General features: G+C 50.7%; 1 protein-coding gene across 2 annotated transcripts in view; it reads right to left on the reverse strand.

Annotated features, from left to right (window-relative positions):
• SMAD7 (SMAD family member 7) overlaps window positions 1–21,897 on the reverse strand; it is a 30,216-nt gene extending 8,319 nt beyond the window's left edge. Inside the window, exons 1-3 of one of the 2 annotated variants that reach the window (XM_006837479.1) lie at window positions 21,263–21,897; window positions 19,952–20,005; window positions 13,085–13,159 (exon numbers count right to left, since the gene is read on the reverse strand). In XM_006837479.1, the coding sequence (XP_006837542.1) occupies window positions 13,085–13,159; window positions 19,952–20,005; window positions 21,263–21,869 (736 nt within the window). In that variant the 5' untranslated portion in view covers window positions 21,870–21,897. The remainder of the gene's footprint in view (window positions 1–13,084; window positions 13,160–19,951; window positions 20,006–21,262) is intronic. The other variant, XM_006837480.1, reaches the window with a different exon arrangement.
• Between the last annotated feature and the right edge of the window lie 1,565 nt (window positions 21,898–23,462).

The raw sequence follows: 23,462 nt of genomic DNA on the forward strand, positions 1-23,462 counted from the left end.
TTCTCTGACCCTCCATCTTACCAAGCATGATATCCTTCTCCAACGATTGTTTCCTCCGGACAATATGTCCAAAGTAGGAGAGACAAAGCTTAGCCATCCTGGCCTCCAAGGAGCACTCTGGCTGCACTTCTTCCAAAACAGATCTGTTGGTTCTATCAAGGCCCTAAAAAACCCCCCAGGTTTAGGGCCTTGATATTTCTCAAATTAAAACCTCCCAAGTTCCTCAGTGTCACAAGCATTGTGTCAGATGACTAACCTAAAGGTGGGTAATTCAAATTGATTATTTATGATGAGTAATCAATCACTACAGCTAAAACTTACTCCTTTGCTCCTCACACTGACCCTGATCCCCATCCCCCAGGCCCCGCAAACATCTAAGTCTGAAGCCCCCAGTCTGGGTGTCCCTGCTAAGAGCCGTCTTTCTTCATCAGAGAATATAATGGAGGATAGCACAGGGCAGGGAAGGAAAGCTACACAAATCAAGCGTTCTGTACTCCGTCTGTCTCGCCAGTCGGGCTGACGCGGGCTTCCTGTGCCCCAGCGTTCAGTCATGCAAATTATAGTGTACCAGGCCGCCTGCCTGCTGCCTGCCCTGGCCTCAGAGGAAGGGTGGAGACTCCAGACCCAGCCAACTCCATTCATAATATTTACTGTAAATGCGCCTCTCTAATGCTTTCTCAAGTCAGAACTTCAAGACTCCTCTACTCCATTAGGCCCCACTGGTTCCCCAAAATTACTCAGGAGCTCTCTTCAGAAAGGGGGATCCACCGTTGGAAGCTGCACACATACACACCCCCTGTATGATCTGCTCACCTACCTTCCCACTAGAGAGGACTCTAGCCATCTCAGAAGTCCACTCCCAAGAAAATATGAGAGGTGGGACAATCAGCCAATCAGAAAGACCAAAGGTGTCTAAGAGAATGCTTAAATCCCATCCAACTCACCCACCTGTGTTCAGAGATTTTCCCCCCAAGCTTCCCATCTCTCTTCCGAACTGGGGGCGGGCAACACTGGACACTAAGCAATACACACACTAACATACACAGAATCCAACAAAAGAATCTTTGCATGGATAACCCCCTCAAAATGTCTTTTTTCTTTCTATTGACCACTTCATAAGTATGCTGGCTACATGTTAAAACCAGATCAAAATATTATTAAAACCAGGAAAATCTACCAAGTGTATGACTCCCATCATAGAACCTTCTGGAAAGGGCACAACTACAGTGTCAGTGAAGATGAGTAGCTGCCAGGGCAGGAAGGGGCAGTGACAATTTTCTCTGTATGACACTGCAATGGTAGACGGACACAAGACTTCATGTATTTGTCAAAGCCCTGGGAACTATACAACACAATGAGCCCCAACGCCAACTATGGACTTTCCTACTGAGAATCTATGAACTGGGCCTCAATCCTAACAAATATGCACCACTGGAAAGCAAGATGTGAACAACTGGGACATCTAGGGTGGGGTAGGGGACTAATATGGAGATTTTCTGTATTTTCTATAAACTTGAAATGTCCAAAAATGTTGGTAAGAATTGATGAATAAGCTAATATTCAAAAAGGACACTCACCACCCACCACCACCCCCAAACCCAGGCTATGCTGGCCTCCAGGTCCCTGGAAGGTATTAAGAGACCCAGAAACAGGCCCAGTACTGACCACCACCACCCCCCCCTCTATTCAGCTCCTACTCAACTCCAGTTTTTGTTTTGTTTTTAAACAGGAAAACAGAATGAAGACATGAAAAAAACAGACTGAGAAACAAAAGTCCTTTTCATGTCTCCCCCCACCCCACCCCACTCCACCCCTCTGTTCCATAACAATTATGAAAACTGTTTGGATGGGATGGCATTTTGAACATTTACAGCATTCCGGCCAATAAATTCCAGGCCTGGATCTGATGGGAAAGCCTCCCTCTGCTGAGCTCTGCGCCCCTCCCCCGCTCACTCCCAAGACCTCATTCCTGTCTTCCTTTACAACCCAATCCAGGGCCTGCCAAGCTGGGCAGTACTACTTACAGGGAATAACAGCTCGACAGCCTGGAGACAGCATGCAGACTGGGAAAGTTAATCATTACTTTTGTCTGCCTCCGTAGTAATCTAATCTCTCCCGCTCTGACACACTCAGAACAGTCACCCGGGCCCTTTCACCCCCAAAGAACCCAGGCCTCTCTCCAACCCACCCCACCCTCCCATCTCTGACCTGCAGTTAGGAGGCCAAGGGGACAGAGGAATGAAAGGTGCTCTCCCCCCACCCCCCCATCTCTGACCTGCAGTTAGGAGGCGGACAGAGGAATGAAAGGTGCTCTCCCCCCACCCCACCCCCACACACAGGAGGAGTCCCACACACATGGCTGGCTGATCAGTCTGCTGTGCTCCCTAAAAGTGCTAGGGGGGAACTTGTATAAAAGAGGGCTTGAATCTGTGCCAGCATCATCCCGTCCTCCCCACCCACACTTCCCCTGTCTCACACACCACACACACACACACACACACACACACACCAGTGCTCAACCTCAAGCCCATGAGTCCAGTGTGGTTCCAAGGCCACTCGACTTGTACTGTAGTTCCCAGTACAGTTGTTGGATGATACTCTATCAGGATTGTATACCACCCAAGTTAAGAAGATAACCGCCTTCCCTGGTGGTCTTCCGACTTGTTGTTGTGTTGTTGTTAAGTGTCGTTGAGTCGGTTCCGACCCATAGCGACCCTGTACAGGGTTTCCGAGGGTGTAAATCTTTACGGAAGTAGAAAGCCTCATCTTTCTCCTGCGGAGCGGCTGGTAGTTTCGAACCGCTGACCTTAAGGTTCGCATCCCGATTCGTAACCACTACCCTGGTGGTCTGACTACCAAACAGAAACCCAGACGTCCCTTTTTTGACTCATAACAATCCCACATGTCCCAGAGTAGAACTGCCCTGCTCCTGGCCCCATGGGGGTTTCCTTGGCTGTAATCTTTACAGAATTTGATTGCCAGTTCTTATCCTTCCACAGAGCCTCTGGGTGAGTTCAAACCATCAACCTGAGTACAGGTCCATCTATCCCTGGATTCCTTTCTGCAAGGCTATGGGAATCCCTAGAAAACTGTGGATATGCAAATCTGCAAGCACAGGCATCTTCCTGGAGAATGATTTCTCAGCTTCCACCCCTCTTGAAAGAGTTTGCAGGCCAAGATTTTAGAATGGAAGAGGCCCATCAGCTACTACCCACCACACCTCAACAACTGGGGTCTCATTCCAACACCAAAACAACTCAGATCGCAGAACAGCAAGGGGCCTGGAAGCTCTCAATTCACAGATGAAAAAACAGACCCAGGACACAAAACTGGACAGGCGGCTGGCAGGTGGCCGAATCCTCCACCCTCAGCCCAGGACAGCAGAGAGACTGGTCTTTAGGGGCAGAAACCCCGACTGGACGATGCTATTCTCATTTTAAATCTCCTTAAACCCCTTGCTGGAAAACTCAGAGGCTTTGGAACCTCTGAGTGGTGAAGCACTGCGCACACGTGCGCACACACACGCAATCTCTAGTCTTCCCCAGGAAGTACCCACTCCCCAAGTGTGGTGTTCAACTGTGATCCCCAATGAGCTGGAGAGAGGCCCCTCTATTTTTAAGAGCTGCCTTGTGCACCCACAGACATGAGTACTCAACTGGTTTTTCCTTCCCTCTTGGTTACTGATTAACAAAGGTTGAGGGGCATTGTTGGCTCTGAGGCTGCGTGTGGCTGAAGAGGTTCCCAAGCACAAGCACTTTCTGAGCTGAGCAGCTTTTTATGACCCTTTCTTGTCTGGGAATCCCACCTGGCCTACTGGGAAGACGGACGGGCACCTCCAACCTTGAGTTCTTAGAAGCAGTGAGAGATGGGAAAAGAGATAGAAAATTATTTAACCTCCCAGTGGCTTCCCATTCGGCTGCTCTAGAAATACAAAAAGTAGCACAGTCGTGTCTTGATGTTGTTGCTTTTGTTCCTGTTGAACGCTCCAGACGACACACCACAACAGCCCCAAAGCAACAAAGAAATGAACAAACTCATGAGCTCCAACAATTGCTGATCTGATGACTGGAGTTGCCTTCCGTCTGAAAGACAGCAACTCCCAGCTTTGCAAGATGAAATTGGAATTGGGACCAGTCAATCCCCAAGCCAAAGGAGCAAGAGGGCTAACTCAGGGGGCCCCATCAGTGGGTATTGGAGAAACAGGCAGGGCAAAATGAGCATGAAAATGAAACACCTTCACGCTTGCCTATTAGATTACGTTGTGTCAACTCCAAATTGGGTGAGCCAGGGCCTCACACATTGGCCTGAGACTTCAGAAATGGACTTAATCATTCAGACTTAGAAATTTCAAAGCCAGTGTTTCATCCCCAGATGATCAACTGAGTTACAGGGAAAGTTAAAACCCTGGGCTTTGTAAAAAATGTTCCATCTCCACTCTGGCTATAGGGATATTAAACAGTACTCCCAGGGTTCTACACCACGTCCTGGCTGTGGTCCCACTGAACAGTGCACACTTGGACCCTGCACCTTTGCTCAATGACCCCAAGTCCTCCCAGGTCTAGATGAACAGCAGAGGCAGAATGGTTGATTAGACCCACGGCTCTTCTGTTGCTGCTGTGGGCATTATCTCACAATCAACAACTGGGATGGAGGTGGGTCTGGAACCAGAACTGGACACAGACCTGTGTTTATCCACAAGCTTAGCTTTATCTTAATCAAAGCAGACACAGGGAGCTCTACCTACCCTTCTATTGAGACAACCACCCAGGGCCCCTCCACGCATCTGTGCCCTGCCAGGCAATCCTCACCCCAGTGCCCGGCTCTCAGACAGAAGTCCAAGAGACCCTGGCTGCCTTCAACCTAGAAACTTCCTGATGGGCCAACTCCTGCACATGAGCTCACTGACCAACTGAAGCTGTTACATATGTTGGTCTTAACTCTGCATCCTTGGTGCCTAGCACAACACCTGGCACATAACAGGTGCTCAACAGGGTATGTTTGAAATGAAAACCACAGTGACTCACTGGCTTCTTCCAGAGTTCTTGGCCCCATAAGCAGATCATACCCAATAAAAGCAAGGTAAGTAAGTATGGGCTTACTTACTGATCAATTTCACATGGGTTTCACTACAGGTAAGTAAACCCATGCTTAACTTGCTTACTGGATACTCTGTCCCTGTCAGAGATTGTAAATTTGAAAAGAAGCTTTGATTTGATTTTCTGTAGGAAGATGCTGTGGGGGCTGGAAGAGAGACAGAGGCCAGACAGACGCAGAAGCAGCAGTGGCCAGAAGCAGAACCAAAGGATGTGGTGACAAAATGTGAAACTGTTCACTACAGATCAGTAAGTAAGCACAAGCAAGCCCGTGCCTACCTTGCTTATTAGGTAATCTGACCCTACTAGGCCCTGGCAGCTCTCCACCTAGCAGAGAGAGGGGAAACCCTTACCCCAGGGATCATCCAGAAAGGCCAAGTCCAAGCCCTTGTCCTGGGCACCTAGGGAGGGGGGAAGGTCAGAACCCGTTTCTAGGACAGCCAGCCACAGCAGATCCCAAGGGGTGATCCCCAGACAGGCACCGGCTGGGCAACCTCTGTGGGCACACCACCTGCCCACAGCATTCTGCCCTGGCGTCTGCTCTGTTTGGGCAAGTTGCACTCCCCAAGCATTCAACAATGCTTTTACACACCCCAGGGCTCTTGTTGTGTTATGAAAACAAAACAAAGCCACGATAAGGAAAAAAGCCGGGGGAAGGGCTGGAGAGAGTAGGGGAAAGCAGGCCAGCTAACACATGAATCTCTCCGGTCTCCGTCCTGGAGAGGCTCCTTGGCAAGCGTTGTCCCACGCATGCAAAACATGGCACAGTGACATCACCCAAGAGGGGATCCAGAAGCCCAGGGCAACTTTCCTCACATGGCAATGGGGCTGCAGCAAGTCCTGTTTCTGGGGTGACTGAGGGCCACAGCGGCCCCTCCCCCTAGGGCAGAGCACAGTGAAAGCTAGGATTCAGCTGTGCCAGGGGAGCACCGAGACCATTTCCTTTCCCACTCCTTACTAGTGCCCTGGAAAGTTAAAGAACTTCTGGGAGTCCAGTGGTTTGGAGACAGACAGTCCTGAGTTCAAACTTACAAACTACCAGGCATCAACATAAGGAGAGGACAATGCTGTGGAAAAGGGAAGAGCCCAAGTAAGTTCCTGCCAACCTTCACCTCCCACCAAAAAGATAATCCCCCCCCCTTTTTTTTTTTGCAAGTTAAAGCTAAGCTAATGACGCTGGGTGGGGCGCAGTGTTGAGGGGTGTGCAGTGCCAAACCAAAATGAGCTTCCAGCCAAGAACTGCTTGGCCTCAGCATTTGGGGGAAGGAAGCTGAAAAAGGCATGAAAGACTCTTCAGTAAACCGGGAAACAGGGCTGCAGTTAGTATTTCAACTGAAGGTGACCCTTCTGGTAAAATATTTTTTTAAATAATAAAAATAACATAAAGTTCTCAAACACCCTCTTTCTTAAAGAAAATGGCCTACAAGTTCTCATGGGAATGGATGGGAAGAAGAAAAAAAGGAAAACAAAATAAAACAAAACACCAGGACTCGCCTCCTCTCAGCCACTACCACCTTTCATGAACATTTTTTTTCTGGAGTTCTGCTCATAAAAGGAATGATGCAATTTCCTGTCTTGTCCCAATATTTCCTGTTAACTTACAAGGTGAAAGTTATCACCATGTCTTAAACGACTGTCCTCAACTCCATAGGAAGTTCGATTTTCCATCCAGTGCCCCCTCCCTTTCACAAAATCTTCCACTCTTCAAACAGAACTATCCCTTTACTACACATTCAAAAGAATTGGTTGGAAAGGCCTGTTTGCATGACAACAGATACTGAAATCTCCAACTGGAGTTTCCACAAGGAGATGGTGGGGAGTCAACAGGGGCAGGCGATGTGTTGAGTTGGAACTGCTACACCCAAATGCAGGTTGCTTTCTTGGTGTGTTACCCACTAAATCGAGAACTGTGCCTCAGCAGTTAATAATATCTCCCTTCTGGAAATAGCCAGCAGAGGAAGCCTCTCTGTGACAGTAGGCACGCTGCCAGTCTCTGGACCAGCCATTCAATACTGAGCGGGAAAGATGGTGACCTCCCAGGGCCCGTTCGGTACAGTATCCTTTCACAAGTATCCGCCAAACAGAGCACTCCAGGGCGAGTTCCTGGGATGCCCCTGCAGCCCTCTAACTGTAGGGAGGACGATACATCAGCCAGGGGGCTGTCTGTGACAGCTGCTGGGCCAGAGGAAGGGCCAACATCACCTAGTCAGGCACTGAGCAGATTTCCCTTGCCGCGGCCCTAGTTGACCATCAGTGATGGGGGCCAGCCTGGGTGGCAGGGACCTTCTTGAACAGGCTGGGTAGGCCAGGGGGGAAACAGTGTTGGGCAGAGTGGGAACAAGCTCACTCACTTCCCCTGGCAGTAAGTCAGGCTACAAATGAGGGAACCATTCGCCCCTCATTTCCGCAGCCCACATGGGAAAGGGAAGGTCAACAGAAAACTCAAGATTGGGATCGTCCTGCTCCTTCAGAACAGAGACAGGCGTACCCATCGGAAGTACCCTTGGGAGACCTTTGGAAGAAGGTGTCTGCCATCAGTAGATCCCACGCACCTGCCAAAAAGAAATGTCTGCATTTTCCCTCTCCACGACTATCCAAATACGTGCATGTAACTTCACTGCCACCACGGGTCACTTTGTAAAAATGGTGATAAGAGACTGACCACCTAACAGTGACCATTTTGAGCGTCACCACACACCATACTGTGCGGCATCACCTAGACCACAGCATTTTCATCAACTCCATGGGCACCCACTTTTACAAGGTTATTCACCAACACCAAAGCAAACCGGAAGAAGGCATAGTTAATTATGGTCTTCCCTCAACCCATCTCTATCACCAAGCAAAAATCTCATTAGGAGGTTAGCAAGAGTCACTGAAATTCTTCAATAAGGGTGTGTAAACGGAATACACAGGAAAACCACCAAATATTCCATCTGGCAGGTACACAGACCCCTCTGGCCCCCATGTGAGGGATTCCCACGCTTGTTTGTACATTGTATAACCACCTGGGCTTCAAAAATCTTGATGCCTGGGTCCCACTGACAGGCGACAATGATTTATCAATTCCCAAGTGATTCTATAAGGAGTCCTGGTAGCACTGTGGGTTAAGCACTGGGATGCTTAAAAGGCAGGCGGTTCAAACCCACCATCCGCTCTCCTCCTTAGACGTCTGCCCCTGTAAACATTACAGCCTTGGAAAGTCGGGGGGGGGGGGGGGCAAGTCTACTGTGTCCCATAAGCCAGCACTGACTCAACAGCAATGGATTTGGAACTGGGGAAGTGATTCGAATGTGCAGACAAGTCTGGGAGCCACTGCCTCAACACCTTTTTTTCTTCTCCCACCAGGTTAAGAACAGCTGTTTTACAAGTACGGCTGTAGCTTCAAGGCCTAGACAAGAAGAACAAACAGCCTTGCAATCATAGTACTGTTAAGACTGCAACATCGAAGAAGCAAAGGGAGCCAAACTTGGACATGAATCCTTTGGTGTGATCTCCTTATTCATTTGCCACAGGGGTGCTATCGTCCAGAGGTTAAGAAAGGCCCAAGTGTGTGTAATGGGGGAGGGGGGTGGTGTGCTGGTCTGTAGCCAAGAGGAACCAGGCCTTCACCTGCCTCCGCCCCCTGGCAGGCAGGCCTCCTCGTTCTGCCTCACTGACAGGGTGTGCGAGGCAGCAGCCCATCTAGTCTGGCCGGCAGAGCAGCCCAAATCTGCTCCCGAGACGTCCAATGCTGTCACACTGTATCTGACCCTTACCTGGCCATCTCATTTTTTCCAGGATAGAAGATGTATTATCAGTGAACCTTTCCCTAGGTAAGTTCATGACCTGTGACATTGCAGACCTGTGACATTGAGGGCACCCAACTGGTCCTCACCTGGAGTGGGTGTGTGTCAGGTGAGCCAGCCCTAGCCCTGAGTCATGAGCACCAGGAGAGATGCAGTTTGTCACTTCCCCCGTGCTCATGGGGGAGGACATAGAGAAGGGGGTTGAGGAGCTCAGTTGTGGTCACATGTACTGGTTTCCCCTCCAGAGTCCTTAGCCACCTGGAAGAACTGCCAGCTGGGCTGTGAACACAACCCTCACGTAGAACCCTCAATGAAACCACCAACTGCTTGTTCCCAGAGGAAGGAGACACTGAACACTCAACTACCCTACCACAGGCCCCCAGGCCCAGACTCCCACTTCACTATAGCCCACCCATCCAAGACAGACAATTCTTAATTGAGCATATGCAGCGGAAACTTTTCTTAAACATGTTGGAGCAATATTCCTTAAGCTACTTGGTTTGGGCCCAAACTGACCATGGCCCACATACTCGGAGCACAGAGGACTGACAAGGATGCTAGCTAATGGTGACCAGAGAGCCACTTCTGCGGTGGATGCTGGCTCAAGACCACATTCATCACCCATACCTGGGGACTGACCAGAAGGCACAACTGACTCTTCAGACCTTAAACAAAGGAGCTGGCCACCCTTAGCTTGGGGAGGACACCAAGTTTCCCTCAGTAACATTGCTTTGAACAATTTCAAAAGTCAGGATTCCCTCAAATCCCCAGAAGACATGTTAGGTTTCTGCTGCCAATCTTGAAATCCAGGTGGCATGTCATTTCAAGTTCAAATAATGACAGATGACTGCTGGCCTCCAATCCCTGCCCAGCCAGCTCTAAACTGACAGAGCGGAGTAAACTCAATCAACCCAAACCAGGAAATCATAAGGTCTAAGTAAAAGCCCCTCAGAAACTCCAGATGGAGGATACAAAGCAGACAACTTCTAACCCATGCTTTTAATTATCAGTGGTACCATGAAACCCCTCAACAAACCCCTTCCTCCATTTCACCACCAGTGAGCAGAACACAGACCTCTCTCTAAGGTGGGTCTTCCCAGACCACAACGCTTCTGTGGTGGACTCTGAGTTGGGCTGTTAACCACAAGGGTCAGCACTTCGAATCTACCAGAATCTGAGGATGAAGCTTTCTGTTCCTGTAAAGATTTACAGCCTTGGAACCCTTATATAGGGTCTCTAAGTCGGAACCAACTCAATGGCACACCACCACCACCCAATTCAGAGCAACTCCACAAGTTTCACCGCCTGACCCCCAAATCCACCACCTCATTACGAGGCTTCCCTAACATCACCCGAACCGGTGTTCAAGGCGCCGCTTGCAAACTTCTCCCCAAACCTGCTGTGGGCATCTGCGTGCTCATGTGTCTCTGCACGGGACTGTCTATCTGTATGTCTGCGGCACACACGAGCACAGACACACAAACACACACACACTCGCCGAGACAGGGCCATCCATCTGTCTCGGAAAGCCGGCTGTCAGTACAATCTCCTGGAACCAAGTCACTGCCTTCTAAAAACGTTTTCCCATCTGAGGATCCGTGCAGGCGTGGGGTGTGGCCACGCAGGCCAAGGAGGGGGCCTGTTTTGATGCTGGAATTCCAGCTGCTACCAGCAGGGCTGCTCTGGCCAGGCCGCCCACTCCCCGTCCTCCCTGCCTCCTTTTCCAAGGGCCAGCTCTGGCGTCACCCAGTATTTCTGGAGGGGCATTCCTTTGAGCACGCCTCCACCCCCACCACATTTTCACATTCGCCTTTTTTTCCCTTCCCTTCTTCCTCTGCCAAAAGAATCAAGGCCTGGCTCCGCTGTGGACCTTCCTCCCACCCTAAACTGAGCCCCATTCATGAAGGCTGCTCTCAGCCAGGGCAGGAAGGAAACCGGCACATGGGGCCTGTGAAAGAGACACTCAGAGCAGTTATTTCAAGGGGGGGGGGGAACCTGTGAGCCTTGCACCCCACCTTGAGGTCCGGCTTGCTCCCACCCTACTCCCTTGCAAACCAGGCCCTGCTCCCACCTCACGCTCTGCTAACCCTCTTCCCCAAATCCAGCTCTGCTTCCGTCAGTCACCACAACTGTCTCTGGGGCCACTGGCCTCATCCTCTTCAAGGTAGACACACCCAGCCACCTCCCACACTCTCCCCCCTCAATAGCAAATTGAACTTCTAGAAAGGGCTTTCTCCATTTGCAAAATCCTCCGCCCTGGACCTAGACCATAATATTCTTTTTCAGCAGCATTCTTGCTTCAAAGGACATAGTCCAAGGTTTTCTGAGTGTCCATCCCCTCCCCTAAAGACACCCCCATCCCCAATGACATCCACCCAAGTAACAGTTTCTACAACACCCTTCCCCCCACCCCTCGGCCTTGGCACATTATTAATTCGCTGCTCCAAGTCCAAACGGAAAGAAGAATGAGCTCAAACTCTGAAGCCCTGGGAATTAGTAAATCAAGAGCTAAAATTCAAAACAAATGCTCTTTCATGTGGAGGCTTGGTTTTTTTTAAATTTTTTGTGCAGTTTTGTTAAACCACACGATCCCTTCAGACATAACACCCATTCCTAGCAGACCCTCATTAATCTAAATGGTTACAATTACCTGGTGGGAAGGGGGCAGTTAACAGTTGTTTTATCCCGTTTTTTTCTAGAAAAAGCTTTTGGGAACAGAAAAGCCCATCCCCAATCTCAGAAGGGTTTGAGAGGGTCCCCTCTGTGTCACTCTTGGGAACGGGTGAGAAGGCACTGGTGCAGCCAGGTTCGTCATTTCCGCCAGCAGAGGAGACAGACAAGATGTTATCAATAAGACAAACCTTCCAAACAGGCCCCTTTCAAAAGCTACCACACTTCCCTTGTTTATTTCATGTGGTTCCGATGGGCCGGGCTCCTCCCAGCACATTCAGGATTTAAAAAATACAACCATCTAACAACATCCTGTGCATGTTATCCTCAGACCCTTCTACTCCTTGGCCTTCTGTCTTGTGACCACTACTCAGCCTTGCAGAGAAGAAAAGATTCAATTTACCGTGTGCTTCAGGCTCTGCGTCTTCACCCCCGAGTCTCACTGACCCCTTCACTGGGCCCCCTTTTTTTTTTCCCCTGCTTAATTCCCATTAGAAGCTTTGAGTACACAATCCCCTGTCTCTCAGATAACAGAGTATGTACTGCACTGAAATCAAAACAAATAGGGTTCTCCCTAAAGACACTCTCAGCAACCTCAATTCCTGGAGAGGAACAACTGGGAGGCAACCGTCCCAAATGGCCAGAGCCAACACTAGACCAGTGAGTCAAAGAGGTCACTTTGAAAAACAAAAGTGCCCCCAAACAACAGTCTTACTACTCCCAGTTGAGCTGTCAGGGTTCCCCCTTGCCCCCCTCCCACTATGTTCAAAAGCAAGAAATATCCAACACCCAGAGCTCAACAAGAACTTTTCTTCTTTTTTTTAAAGGTTACTTTCAGCTGGTTCTTAGGAAATCAAGGAATGGCATACTGGTGGGAAGGGATGCACAGGTAGAAACAGGTTTCTAGAGAAAAATTTTGAATGGCCCTACTTTCCACTGCCAGTAACTTTTCTCTAAGTTCCTCACCCACTTTTCCACATCCTTCAATGTAACGATGCTCTTGTGTCTGGTCACCCACTTCACAGCGCCAAACCCATTAATCCACCCAAGGAGCTATGGCTTTTCAGGCCCTTACTCCTGTGCCTGAGCCCTGTGGTTTTATCCACACCCTCCTGGTAGTAGCAGTTATAACCCCTGCTGCCCGCCCCTTGGCCCCAGAAGTACAGAAGCTGAAAAGCCTTTTACTCTGAAACCCAACAAGTTCTTAAAAGGCGGAACCAGCCCCTTCTTCATGACACTTATGCACAGAGAGCAAGAGCAAAAGAGCAAAAGTCGGCATCTGAACTAACGGCGCCAAAGCCGCCAAGTGAAAGCCCCTTCAGCCAGGAACTTCTCAGGAACAACCATGGAGCTCCCAGCATCCTCACGTGGAAGGCACCAACTCACCAAAAGCATCCATCCAATGCAATGCCCACAAAAGCAAAAGTGAACTCCAGACCAGCTGGGGTGGCAGAAGCCACCCCTGGTACACCCCCCTCCCGTCATTTCAAGAGAGCTTAGAATTGCCAGGAAAACAGGGACAAAGCATCTTACCTGAAAGCCCCCCAGGGGCCAGATAATTCGTTCCCCCTGTTTCAGCGGAGGAAGGCACAGCATCTGGACAGCCTGCTGCGGATTCAAAAAAGAGAGACAAATAAATACACAAATACATAAGTAACACTCCGATTCATTTTTAAAGCACATTCTAAGCAGCATTAAAGGAGACCACACATTCCAAGTGGCTGACTCGCCGCCGCGAGGCTGATTATTAATGGTCTGCTCAGGCTTCGCTGCCCATCATAAGACAGACCACAGCACCTTGTCACCAGTCTGGGCTCCAGGCAGCCAGTTAATCATTAGTCAAGTTAGGCTCAATCACAGACTGGCTGGAATGTCTCTTTCATTACAAGTTCCCCATTGAGGAAGCCTGGTAGTTCCCAAGGTCAAAGCTAGTTTGACTTCTCCTTCCTCAAGCCTGTCTGCATTGTCTCCCCACCTCTCTTCCCAGAGGCCTCTCGAGCACCCCCATAGATAATGTCTAGCAGCTCATCTTTGTGCGACTGACTTCTCAGCTCATTAGGAGTTTTTCTTAAGACTGGTATCCATTGAGCCAACCAGACTTCTATAACTGAAGTATAACAAAGTATCAAATCTCAAGTATGATGCACTGAATTTCACCCATGTCGGCAGTCTAAACTCACCAGCCACTCCTCAGAAACCCTTTACAGCATTTCTATGAGTCAGAACTGACTCGATGGCACTTAACCACCACAGCAATACACCTACTGAAAAACCCGTAGTAGCACAATGGCACTCAGCTGCTAACCAAAAGGTCTGTGGTTTGAATCCACCAGCAGCTTCATGGGAAAAAGACCTGGTACGGAGCTATGGTAGCATAGTGGTTACAAATCGGGTTGTGAACCACAAGGTCAGCAGTTCGAAATTACTAGCTGTTCCGCAGGAGAAAGATGAGGCTTTCTGCTCCCATAAAGATTTACAGCCACGGAAACCCTGTACACAGGGTCACTATGAGTTAGAACCAACTTCACAGCACATAACAACAACAATCTGCTCCCGTATCGATTGCTGTTGTTAAATGCCCGAGTCGGTTCAGACTCATAGCAACCCTGTATAGTTGGTGGATTTGAAAAGCCACCTTGCGGTTCAGTGCTTATCCTACACAGCAGGACTCCACAACCTAGGAAATCCTATGGGGCAGTTCCCACCTGGAGACACTGAGTTAGAAATGACTGACGGCACACAACACGCACTTATGTAAGATTCCTGTTGTTTTTAAGTGCCATTGAGTTAGTTCTGACACATAGCGACCCTGTATAGGGTTTCCGTAGAGCGGCTGGTAAGCTTGAACCACCAACCTTGCGGTTCAAACTGACATTGCAATCCAGCTCATTAACCCACAGTGCCACACCAGGACTCCTGGGTAGTGTAAAGATTTGCACTCCTAATCTAAAGGTTTGCAGTTCAAACCCACTCAGCTGTGCCAGAGGAAAAAAGGGCAGACAATCTGCTTTCACAAAGATTGTTGCAGGTATTAAATGCCACGGAGTCGGTTCTGACTCAGTGACCCTGCTGTATCGGGTTTTCTAAGCAATGAACAGCTGGTGGGTTTGAACCACCAACCCTTAGGTTAACAGTCCAGTGCTTATCCTACAGCACCACACAGGATTCCTCAATGAAGATTACAGCCAAGAAAACCCTATAGAGCAGTTCTACTCTGGTACAGGGCCACCATGAACTGGTATCAACTTGATGGCAAGGAGTGATTATCATACACACACGCGCATGCGTGAAGGGGCTTCAATAAGTTTATGGAAATTTTCATTCTCTTTCATTCCACTTTTCATGAGCTTTTTGAAGGCTTCTCATACACACACCTGTAAGCAAACCAGTTCATGGCAGAGTACATTCTGAGCAAGGCTCCAAGCCAGAGGGAAAGCATTCTACCTCTTTCAAGGCCACATCCAAACCCCCATCTCTGGAAGCCATCCCAGACAGCCTGAGACCTGCGAAGCTCCCTGCTCTCTCCATTCCTGTAAAGTCTTTCTGGCACCAGGACTTGGTATTTCTTCCACTGTCTTTACTGATCTTCATTCAGATCCTATCTGGCCCAACTACTCTATAACCTTCTCTTCAATTTCTTGTCACCCTCAGGTGCTCAACAAAGTGCCCTATATGTGAGCAGATAATTTCAACTCCAGCTGAGAAACAAGACTTTACACCTCCCTCCAAACAATTTAGACAAATGACACCCATGAACTACAATTAGTCCCAGGAAACAAAAATACACAAGACCTCATTATTCACCTTGGTCAATGCCAGATTTACTTAAATCCATATAGGAAGTCTGGTTCAGGAAAGGTGTGCCCCAGCTCTGCAGCAAACATGCCAGGCTGGATTTAAGTACAGTAAAGCATCCAAATCTCAAGTAGGACTCAATCTAGTCATTCAGAACCCAGTCCTCCCACCCCATGCCACTAGCAAGATGTGTCCAGAGTGTGTATTACCAGTTTCTAATTGGAAAAGCTTGGCCACAGTGGTAAACATTGAAGCCAAACCAAGACTAGTTTCAGGGGTGCTGGAGCTCTAAACTGGCTTACGAAAAGCCCCAAACCATCCCGGTAACCATTACTGCTTCCTCCTTTACCCTTAGATTCTCAGGGTAGTATAGGGCTCCTCCCTTCTTCTCCAGCATTCTTTCCCAGGCTGGAAGAGAACTTTGCAAGAACTCTCCTAAATAGCATCAGGGAGAGAACGGGGGAAGCCGAAGAGTGGCAAAGGGAGTCAGGGGAGAGAAAGGAGACCGTGTAGTCTCATTTTATCAGGGTTAAGTATAATTCCTAACACGAATATACAGTTTTACAGGATACATTTAATCAAATGGAAAACAATAGGGGGAGGCAGGAAATGGAGTTACTACTTCAATGTATAGACCCTGCACTTTTTCGAAAGTTCTTTGATGGCCTTCAACCATGTGTTAGAGATCGGCTTCTCAACCCTGTCCTCCACCCACCACCCCCACACGGAAGACCATATTAAACACGATGACTTATCCACAGCCACGCCCCACGGAGCTCTGGCTGGGCTGCTGGAATCCCAGGGGCAAGGTATGTTTCAAAGGAAAGGGCCGGCATCTCAGAGCAGAGCAGGGACCAGTCAGGGTGTCAGCCATCCCAGATCAAAGGGAAGCCAGCTCTGCTCTGGCAACCACAAGCGTTTTTTATGAAATGATACTCTGCCCTTCTACAAAGCCTTTGATCTCAAGAGGGATTTACAAACATTAATTAGGCCTCCCTACCACCCCTGTGAAGTAGCAAAGTATACCTGTTCAACATGCATCCAGGTAAACTGAGGCGTCACTGACTAGCCCAAGGGGCCACCCAGTGAGCTGGGCTACACCCCAGAGAGCTCCTATCCCAGGACTCTTCCTTGCCAGTCAGGCCATGGAGTCCCGACTCTCTTCCTTGGAGCCGTCCAGACAGAGGCAGGCTTCAGCATCTAAAGTGGCCTCAAGCTACCGCCAGGCTTGTGTTATAAAGGTCAAAGGGGCCACGCTTCCTCCCCTCACCCTCAAAAAGACTCCACAAAGACAGATGTCTAAAACCTGAACGTCTGCTTATGTCTCCCAGACAGGCAAATACTCAGAGGCTCTTGCCATTCCTGGCTTTCCCCACCATGATTCCAAACACTGGTTTAAGTACTAGGTTCTGTAGAAGGAAAAAGAACCAACCCAACTTACTCCCTTCTCTGAGCAGCTCCAACCAAACCGAACCCATTGCTGTTGAATGGATCCCAACTCATGGCGAGCCCATATGTTAAGCTTGGCTATAATCTTTATGGACGCCAGGCCTTCCTCTGCTGAACCACTTTAGATTAGCAGTCGAGGGCAAACTGTTTGTGCCTGGGTGCCCAGACCTATGTGACTTCAACAAAATCTTCAAAACCCAAGCTTGAGGAGCAACCAAGCAATGTACTGTTAAAAAGTGGCACCCAGTGAGCGTCTCTGACCAAGAGAATAAATATCTCCAGGAGAGCTGGGATATTCCTGTCAAGTGTCTTCTGAGCTTCCTAAATGCTGTCTGTGACCTAGAAGCCATGCTACTATCACCAACAGAACCAGAACTCAATGAAGTCTGGCTACAGAAGAGCGCAATCCAGGCACATCATCCTGGCTGTAAAATGAATGAATGAACCAAGGCATAATGAAATGCATACATCATTTAATCTAAACCTTTCATCATCTGGATTTGGAACAAGGCATGGCAAAGTGAGTGGCTTAAGAGATCAAAGCAGGACCAGACTTTTCAACTACACTTTGGAGACTCATCTGCCAATGGGCACTGGCTACCTGAGTGTCCCAACCCAAGCAAGCAGAGCTTAACCCCACAATTCCCACTGCTCACTGTGCCCCGCTTCCAACTTTCATCTCATCAGATCCAGACCATCGCCATTGTTCTCACTCCTCAGGGAACAGGGATTACTGACTCAACTGTACCTGACATTCCTTCCCCAGAGAACCCTGTTGCTCCGAGACCCCCCAGTACCCCGGCCTGTGGTAGAGTGGCTTAACCTTCCAGTTCCCCTAAAGACCCGCAGGGTGCCCAGCCCAAGTTCCCTTCTCACTGAAGAATTCCACAAAAGGATTCCCTATAAAACCTTAGATCTAGTTCTCAAGACCAAAATTTCAACTTAGGACTTAGAAGTTTAAGAATTAAGTACTGATCTAATACTGAAGCAAAGCGTTACTGTTGTTGTGTATAGTTTCCAAAAGCAGCTGGTGGGTTTGAACTGCCAGTCTTGCAAAGAGCAGTCCAGTGCTTACCAGAGCCTAAACCAAACCCTCGCCCATACACAAGGTAGGGACGAAAACTCAAACAGCACCCACTCCACCTGTGAGTCCTTCCTGGACTTCCAGAGCTATCCCAGAGTCCCCTCCAGCCCTAATCTTGGCCCCAGGGCTCCACCAGTTAGCCCTGGCTGCCCTCCAGTGCATCAGGAAAACAGGACAATCTCTTTCACAAGGGGCCGAAACTGCTACTTAAGGTTCTATGCTCCTGCACAACAATGTCTTTTCTTTTTCTTTTTTTGGTTTTGTTTTGTTTTAAACAAAACATTTTGGGTGAGTAACCAGCAGTTTTTCCTTTCCGATTGGCAGGTTAATCACTTCCTATTGGCTGATCTGGAGGACTTTTCTCCCCCTTTGGAAATGGCACATTCCTGTCTTTGTGGCTTCTCTGTTTACACACATTTTACTACCTAATGTCAACACTTGCTAATGAATAAATCTATCACTCCACTCTCTGAAAATGAGGTCCTGGCCTGGCAGAATGACTGCTTAAATCCTGCTAATAGATTTAGCTCAGTCTCTATCTTTGCAGAAACCCAACAGTGTGGCTGTTCGTGTTGATGGGTTTGAGGAGGTGGCTGGGAACTCAACCTCTACCTCCAGGACCAAGAGAAGGGCTCTAGCTCTCTCCTTCCCTCCTTCAAGGAACACCTCAAAATTTGAAAAACATGATGGAAACACAAAAACAGGGCAGAAGTGGCCCCTTGGAGAACTAACTTCATGAAAACCTTGAGTCTTCTCTAAACCAAAAAGTCCAGTCAAGTTACACTTTCTACAATCTCTGGGAAAAAGGAGCTGGGTAATTTCTGGTAGCATTTGTTATGCATACAGAGAGCTGGTTATCACACCTCATTAATGTCCATTAATCTAGTGTTTTGTAAATTGAAAGCAAAATATCACATGTTTTGCAGGCCACTTATTAGACAGGCAGTAGAATAGGCAATAACGCCTTCCCAACCTGAGGGAGCTGGTGGAGTCCTGGGAGGGCTAGTTGTGAAGTATGGGCTTCAGTTACACCGTTCATTAAAGTATTTAATTTACGACAACGCCCTAGCAAAACTTTTAATTACTGGGGGGGTGGGGGGATGCCAACAGCTAAAAACTCAAGAGGTGGAAGAGCTTAGAGAATTCCAAGAGCTAAACAGTGCCCAACCCCCCCCTTCACTACTTCTCCCAGAACCTTGGCAAAAATTAAAAAGGGCACCCACCACCACTCTTACTCAGGCACCAGTTAATGGGCACAGACAAAAGTTACGTGCCTTCCTTGTAGCAAATGCATAAATGCATCTCCTAGGACAAGACAGGGCTCCTGCCAGTGCTCATCTGTTTTGGTGACCCTCTTGCCCCTCCTGCTACTAAATCCACTGGGGGAGTCCCTATACCGCCCTAAAGTTGAATGCTGACAACCTCCAACCAACAGGGCTGGCGTCAGTCCCAACTGGGCTTCTGTCCCTCAGCTCCCTGCTGCCTGGGTACAGAGCAACAGGGGTTAAAAAGTTACATGCATACGGAACTACGCCAAAAACTTTTGTGGTCCCAACCAGTAATTCTGAGACTCCTTAGAATAAACACTGACTTAGAAGGACACTGCTAAGGGGATTGTTGCCTCTCCTTCTTAAATAATCCTAAATCTTCCTTTTCCTTCCACCCAGCAGTTAGCCATTCTCCCATTGCCTACCCTAGCACTCAGAATACAGTCTTCAAGCTTCCCATCAACGGGTCCTATTTGGCTCCCAAGACCCTTGTAGGTAGATCAAAGCTTTCAAGTGCTAAACCTGAGCCAATTTTAATCAGAGTGCAAACTGTATGACAAATGAACAAAAATGAACAAAAATGTAAAGCGCATCTAGGAAACATCTTTGTGGGGGTTTGTCTTGTAATCCAGCCACAACCAAAACTCGAGAAAAGGATCAAAATTTCCAGGTGAAAAAGAGTCCTATAACCAGCCTGGAGCAGCCTTCACTCCCCACACACCACTGTCTAAAAAGAAAACACGGGTTCTAGAGGCTCCCGTTTAAGTTCAGAGAGAGAAGATATTTTTAAAATCATCTACTCACCAGCTGGTTTGAGAAAATCCATCGGGTATCTGGAGTAAGGAGGAGGGGGAGACTCTGGAATTTAAAAAGTAAGAGAAAATAAAGGCCGCGCCATGAGAGAGAGATAGAAACTTATGATAACCGAGGCATTCTTTCAGCCCAACTGTTTGTCTTAGCTGTGGGGGTTGGAGGCAGGGCCGCGAGGCGGTGATTGCCTTGATATTTAGCTGTCAGATAAACAAAAGAGGCCGCCTGGCGCCAGCCGCGGCTCTCAGCTCCTCCACGTCTGCGGCTGCCGCCGCCGCCGCTCTCCGCCAGCCGAGCTGGAAACCACCGGCTCCGTCGGACAGCGCACTGTACATACAGTTTAAGGGGTGGGGGCTACAAGGTCCCCTTCTCCTGCACCCCTGTCCCCCAGGCGCAATTTCCTCCACCGGAGGTACCCCTTTGCCCCCCCCATTCCTGGCCCACCAGGGAGGCGCGCCCCAAAAGTATCCAAATGAACTTGTGTTGGGGTGAAGTCAGCGGGTGATGGGGCTCTGAGGGCATGGGGTTCACTGTCTCCCACCCCGTGCACAGGGGTGAGGAAGAGAGAAGACATAGAAGCAGCAGGGGGGAATAAAGAAAAGGGAGGCCCCAATGCTTTAAAGGGGTAGCAAACGTCACCGCGACAATGGGGGCAGACAAGTTTACGGACAAGCTATATGCTTTTCTATTCTGAAAGAAAAAAGAAGGGAGAAGCTACTTCGCTTAACTATAGTATTTCACCCTGGAGCTGGCAGAGATGAAGCGAGGAGGAGGAATCAAGTTGTGCCTCCCATCCGAACCGTCTTTGCCCACAACCCCAAAACTGTGAGCCCAGGTCATCATCCGGGCCACTGGTGCCCGTCCAGACTTTCCGTATTTACTAAAGGAGACTTTGCAGCCGTTACAACTCTCCTCGCTTGTGTCAGCCTTCCTTGGCGGGCTTGGACTCAATCCAACTCCGCCACACACCTCAACGCCTTTCCGGGTGCGGGAGGCGTGACACCCCCCCCTTTTATGCATCCCTTTGCAGATGCGGAAACGAGGGTGCCTAATTTCTATACGCAGGTTTGTACGGGTCTGCTCACAATCAATGCCACAGCCCCCCTTGGGGCAAGTGGGGCGAACCTGGAAGGGAAACCCCAAGGAATGTCCCTGTCCCTTCTGTTGCCTTTTCCCCAAGTCTCCTCCCAGAAGGGGATGCACACTTCCCTCAGGAGAGATGGCTGCATAAACACACAGCACGAGGGGTCTTTTCTATCACCATCTCAGTGCGGGGCTGGGGAGCGTGGTCGCAGAACTTCTTACCTAGTTCGCAGAGTCGGCTAAGGTGATGGGGATTGCAGCACACCAGCTCGGGGTTGATCTTCCCGTAAGATTCACAGCAACACAGCCTCTTGACTTCCGAGGAATGCCTGAGATCCGGCCACCTGAACACTTTGCACAGCAGGAGGGGGAGAGAGTAGGCCGAGGGCGGCTGCGCGGGCTGAGCGCCGGCGGGCGCCCCCGGGCCCAGCCTGCAGTCCAGCCGGCCGGGCAGCAGGAGGCACGCGGTGCGAGTCCCGCCGCGGGACTCCACGGCCTGGAGCAATAGCTCCAGCTGCCGCTCCTTCAGTTTCTTGAGCACCGAGTGCGTGAGCGCCTTCAGATCCGCCTCGGCGCCCCCGGCCGCACCGGCGCCCGCGGCTGGGGGATGGGGATGGTGGTGACCTTTGGCACCTCTGACTGCCTTGCCCATGCAGCAGCCAGCCCTGCCTGCGCCGCCGCCGACCCCATGCGCTCGACTGTCCGTCGCCCCTTCCCCCCGCGGCTCTCCACCGCCGCCGCCCCCCACGCCCTCCTCCTCGTCCTCGCCGCCGGGCGCACGGCTCCTCCAGAGACGCCGGACGAGCGCAGATCGTTTGGTCCTGAACATGCGGGGCGAGGAGGCGAGGAGAAAAGTCGTTTGCCGGCTAAGGAGCGAACATGACCTCCGCACACCATGAAGAAGTCGGGCGCCGAGTTGGGGCAGCAGGCGCAGGCGACAACAGCAGCAGCAGGGGCCCGGGCAAGAGCGGAGGCGGCCCGAGGGGCGCTCCGTGGCATGCGCCAGTCTCCCGGAGGCCGGGGCGCGCGCGGGGGCCCGGGGGCGTCTGCCGGGACTCGGGGGCCTTCGCTCCGGCTGCCCCACCCCGCGCGGCCCGCGCCCTGCGCGGCTCTCGGGTCCCGGTGCGCCCCGGAGGAACGCGGCCGCCGCTTCCCTGGGGGCGACCGAGCCTGCCCCCGTCCGCGCCTCCCAAAAAAGAGGCCCCCCCGCAGCGGCTCCCGAGTGTCGGATTCGCCAGCCTCGGCTTCCTACATGGAAGATCCGCGGAGGTAAAAAACGAAAGGCGTTCGACCGGGCTCTTGAAGGAAGGAGAAAGGTTCTTTCCCCCTTGCTAAGCAACTTAATTTGGGGGTGGGGAGAAGCAGGCAATTAAAAAAAAAAAAAAAAAGGCACGGATTTATTTTTTTTCCTCTATATCCTTAGTAACCGGATCTCCTCGAATTCCGTGCACACGAAGACTCGGGGGAGGGGGCCGAATGGACTTCACCCGGCATGAGATGTCTAGCGAAATAAGAAGGCTTTCTCACAGCCTAAGAACCAAATATGTAAGACCAAAAATGAAAAACACAACCTCGTCGCGCCCCGGAGGTCTGGGGGCGTCCGGCTGGAACTGGGGTTAAAAAAAAATGTTTACAAAGTAGAACAAGATGTTTGAAGGGGTGGAAAACCGTATCCACGAGTTACATCCCCCTTCTTTCCTTGCAGAGCCCCACTGGTCTTCCTCTCCCTTCTCTTCTACCAAAAAGGGGGAAAAATCGTATTTTTTTAATCCACAGAACGCTTTGGCTCGGTGACTCCAATCCTCCGCATCTGGGTAATTCGAAGGGAGTCTGGTTTTGCCTCCTGTGCTCCCGGGGGCCCTCGGCGGGACTTCCTCGGGCTGGCGGGGGCGCAGGACAGAAGATGCTGCGGCGGCGGTGGCTGCTCCTGGCGGGGCTGACAGCGCGGGGGAGGGCGGCGCGGCGGCGGGTCCCCGGCAGGTCGGCGCGCTCTCGCCCTCCTGGGGCGCAAGCTACTCGCTAGTGCGGAGGCTGCCGACGTCCCCTCCCCTAGCCTCGGTTGACCACCGGGGTTCCGCGTACAGGCTGCTCGCGCCGACTCGGCGGCGGCAGGAGGCCCCGGTGTCCTCGCACCGCCTCCTCCTCCAAGACTCTCCTCGTCGCTCCCCGGAGCCTCCTTGTCCCCCGTCCGCCCTCTCCTGGCGCTCCGGGTCTTGCTGCTGCCTCCGGGGACTCGATGCGCCGCACTCCGGGACTCCTCGGCCGGGCACTAGGCTGCTCGGCGCCGACAGGCTGGCTCCGTCTCAGGCAGCTTTCTCCGGCGCGGCGAGCTGACCGAGCGCGGCGCCCGGGTGTCTCGGCTGGCGCGGCTCGGGGACAGGATCCTCCGTGCGCTGAGCAAGCGAGCGAGTGTGCCCAGAGC

The sequence above is a fragment of the Chrysochloris asiatica genome, unplaced genomic scaffold, assembly GCF_000296735.1.
Source record: "Chrysochloris asiatica unplaced genomic scaffold, ChrAsi1.0 scaffold00021, whole genome shotgun sequence".
NCBI lineage: Eukaryota > Metazoa > Chordata > Mammalia > Afrosoricida > Chrysochloridae > Chrysochloris > Chrysochloris asiatica.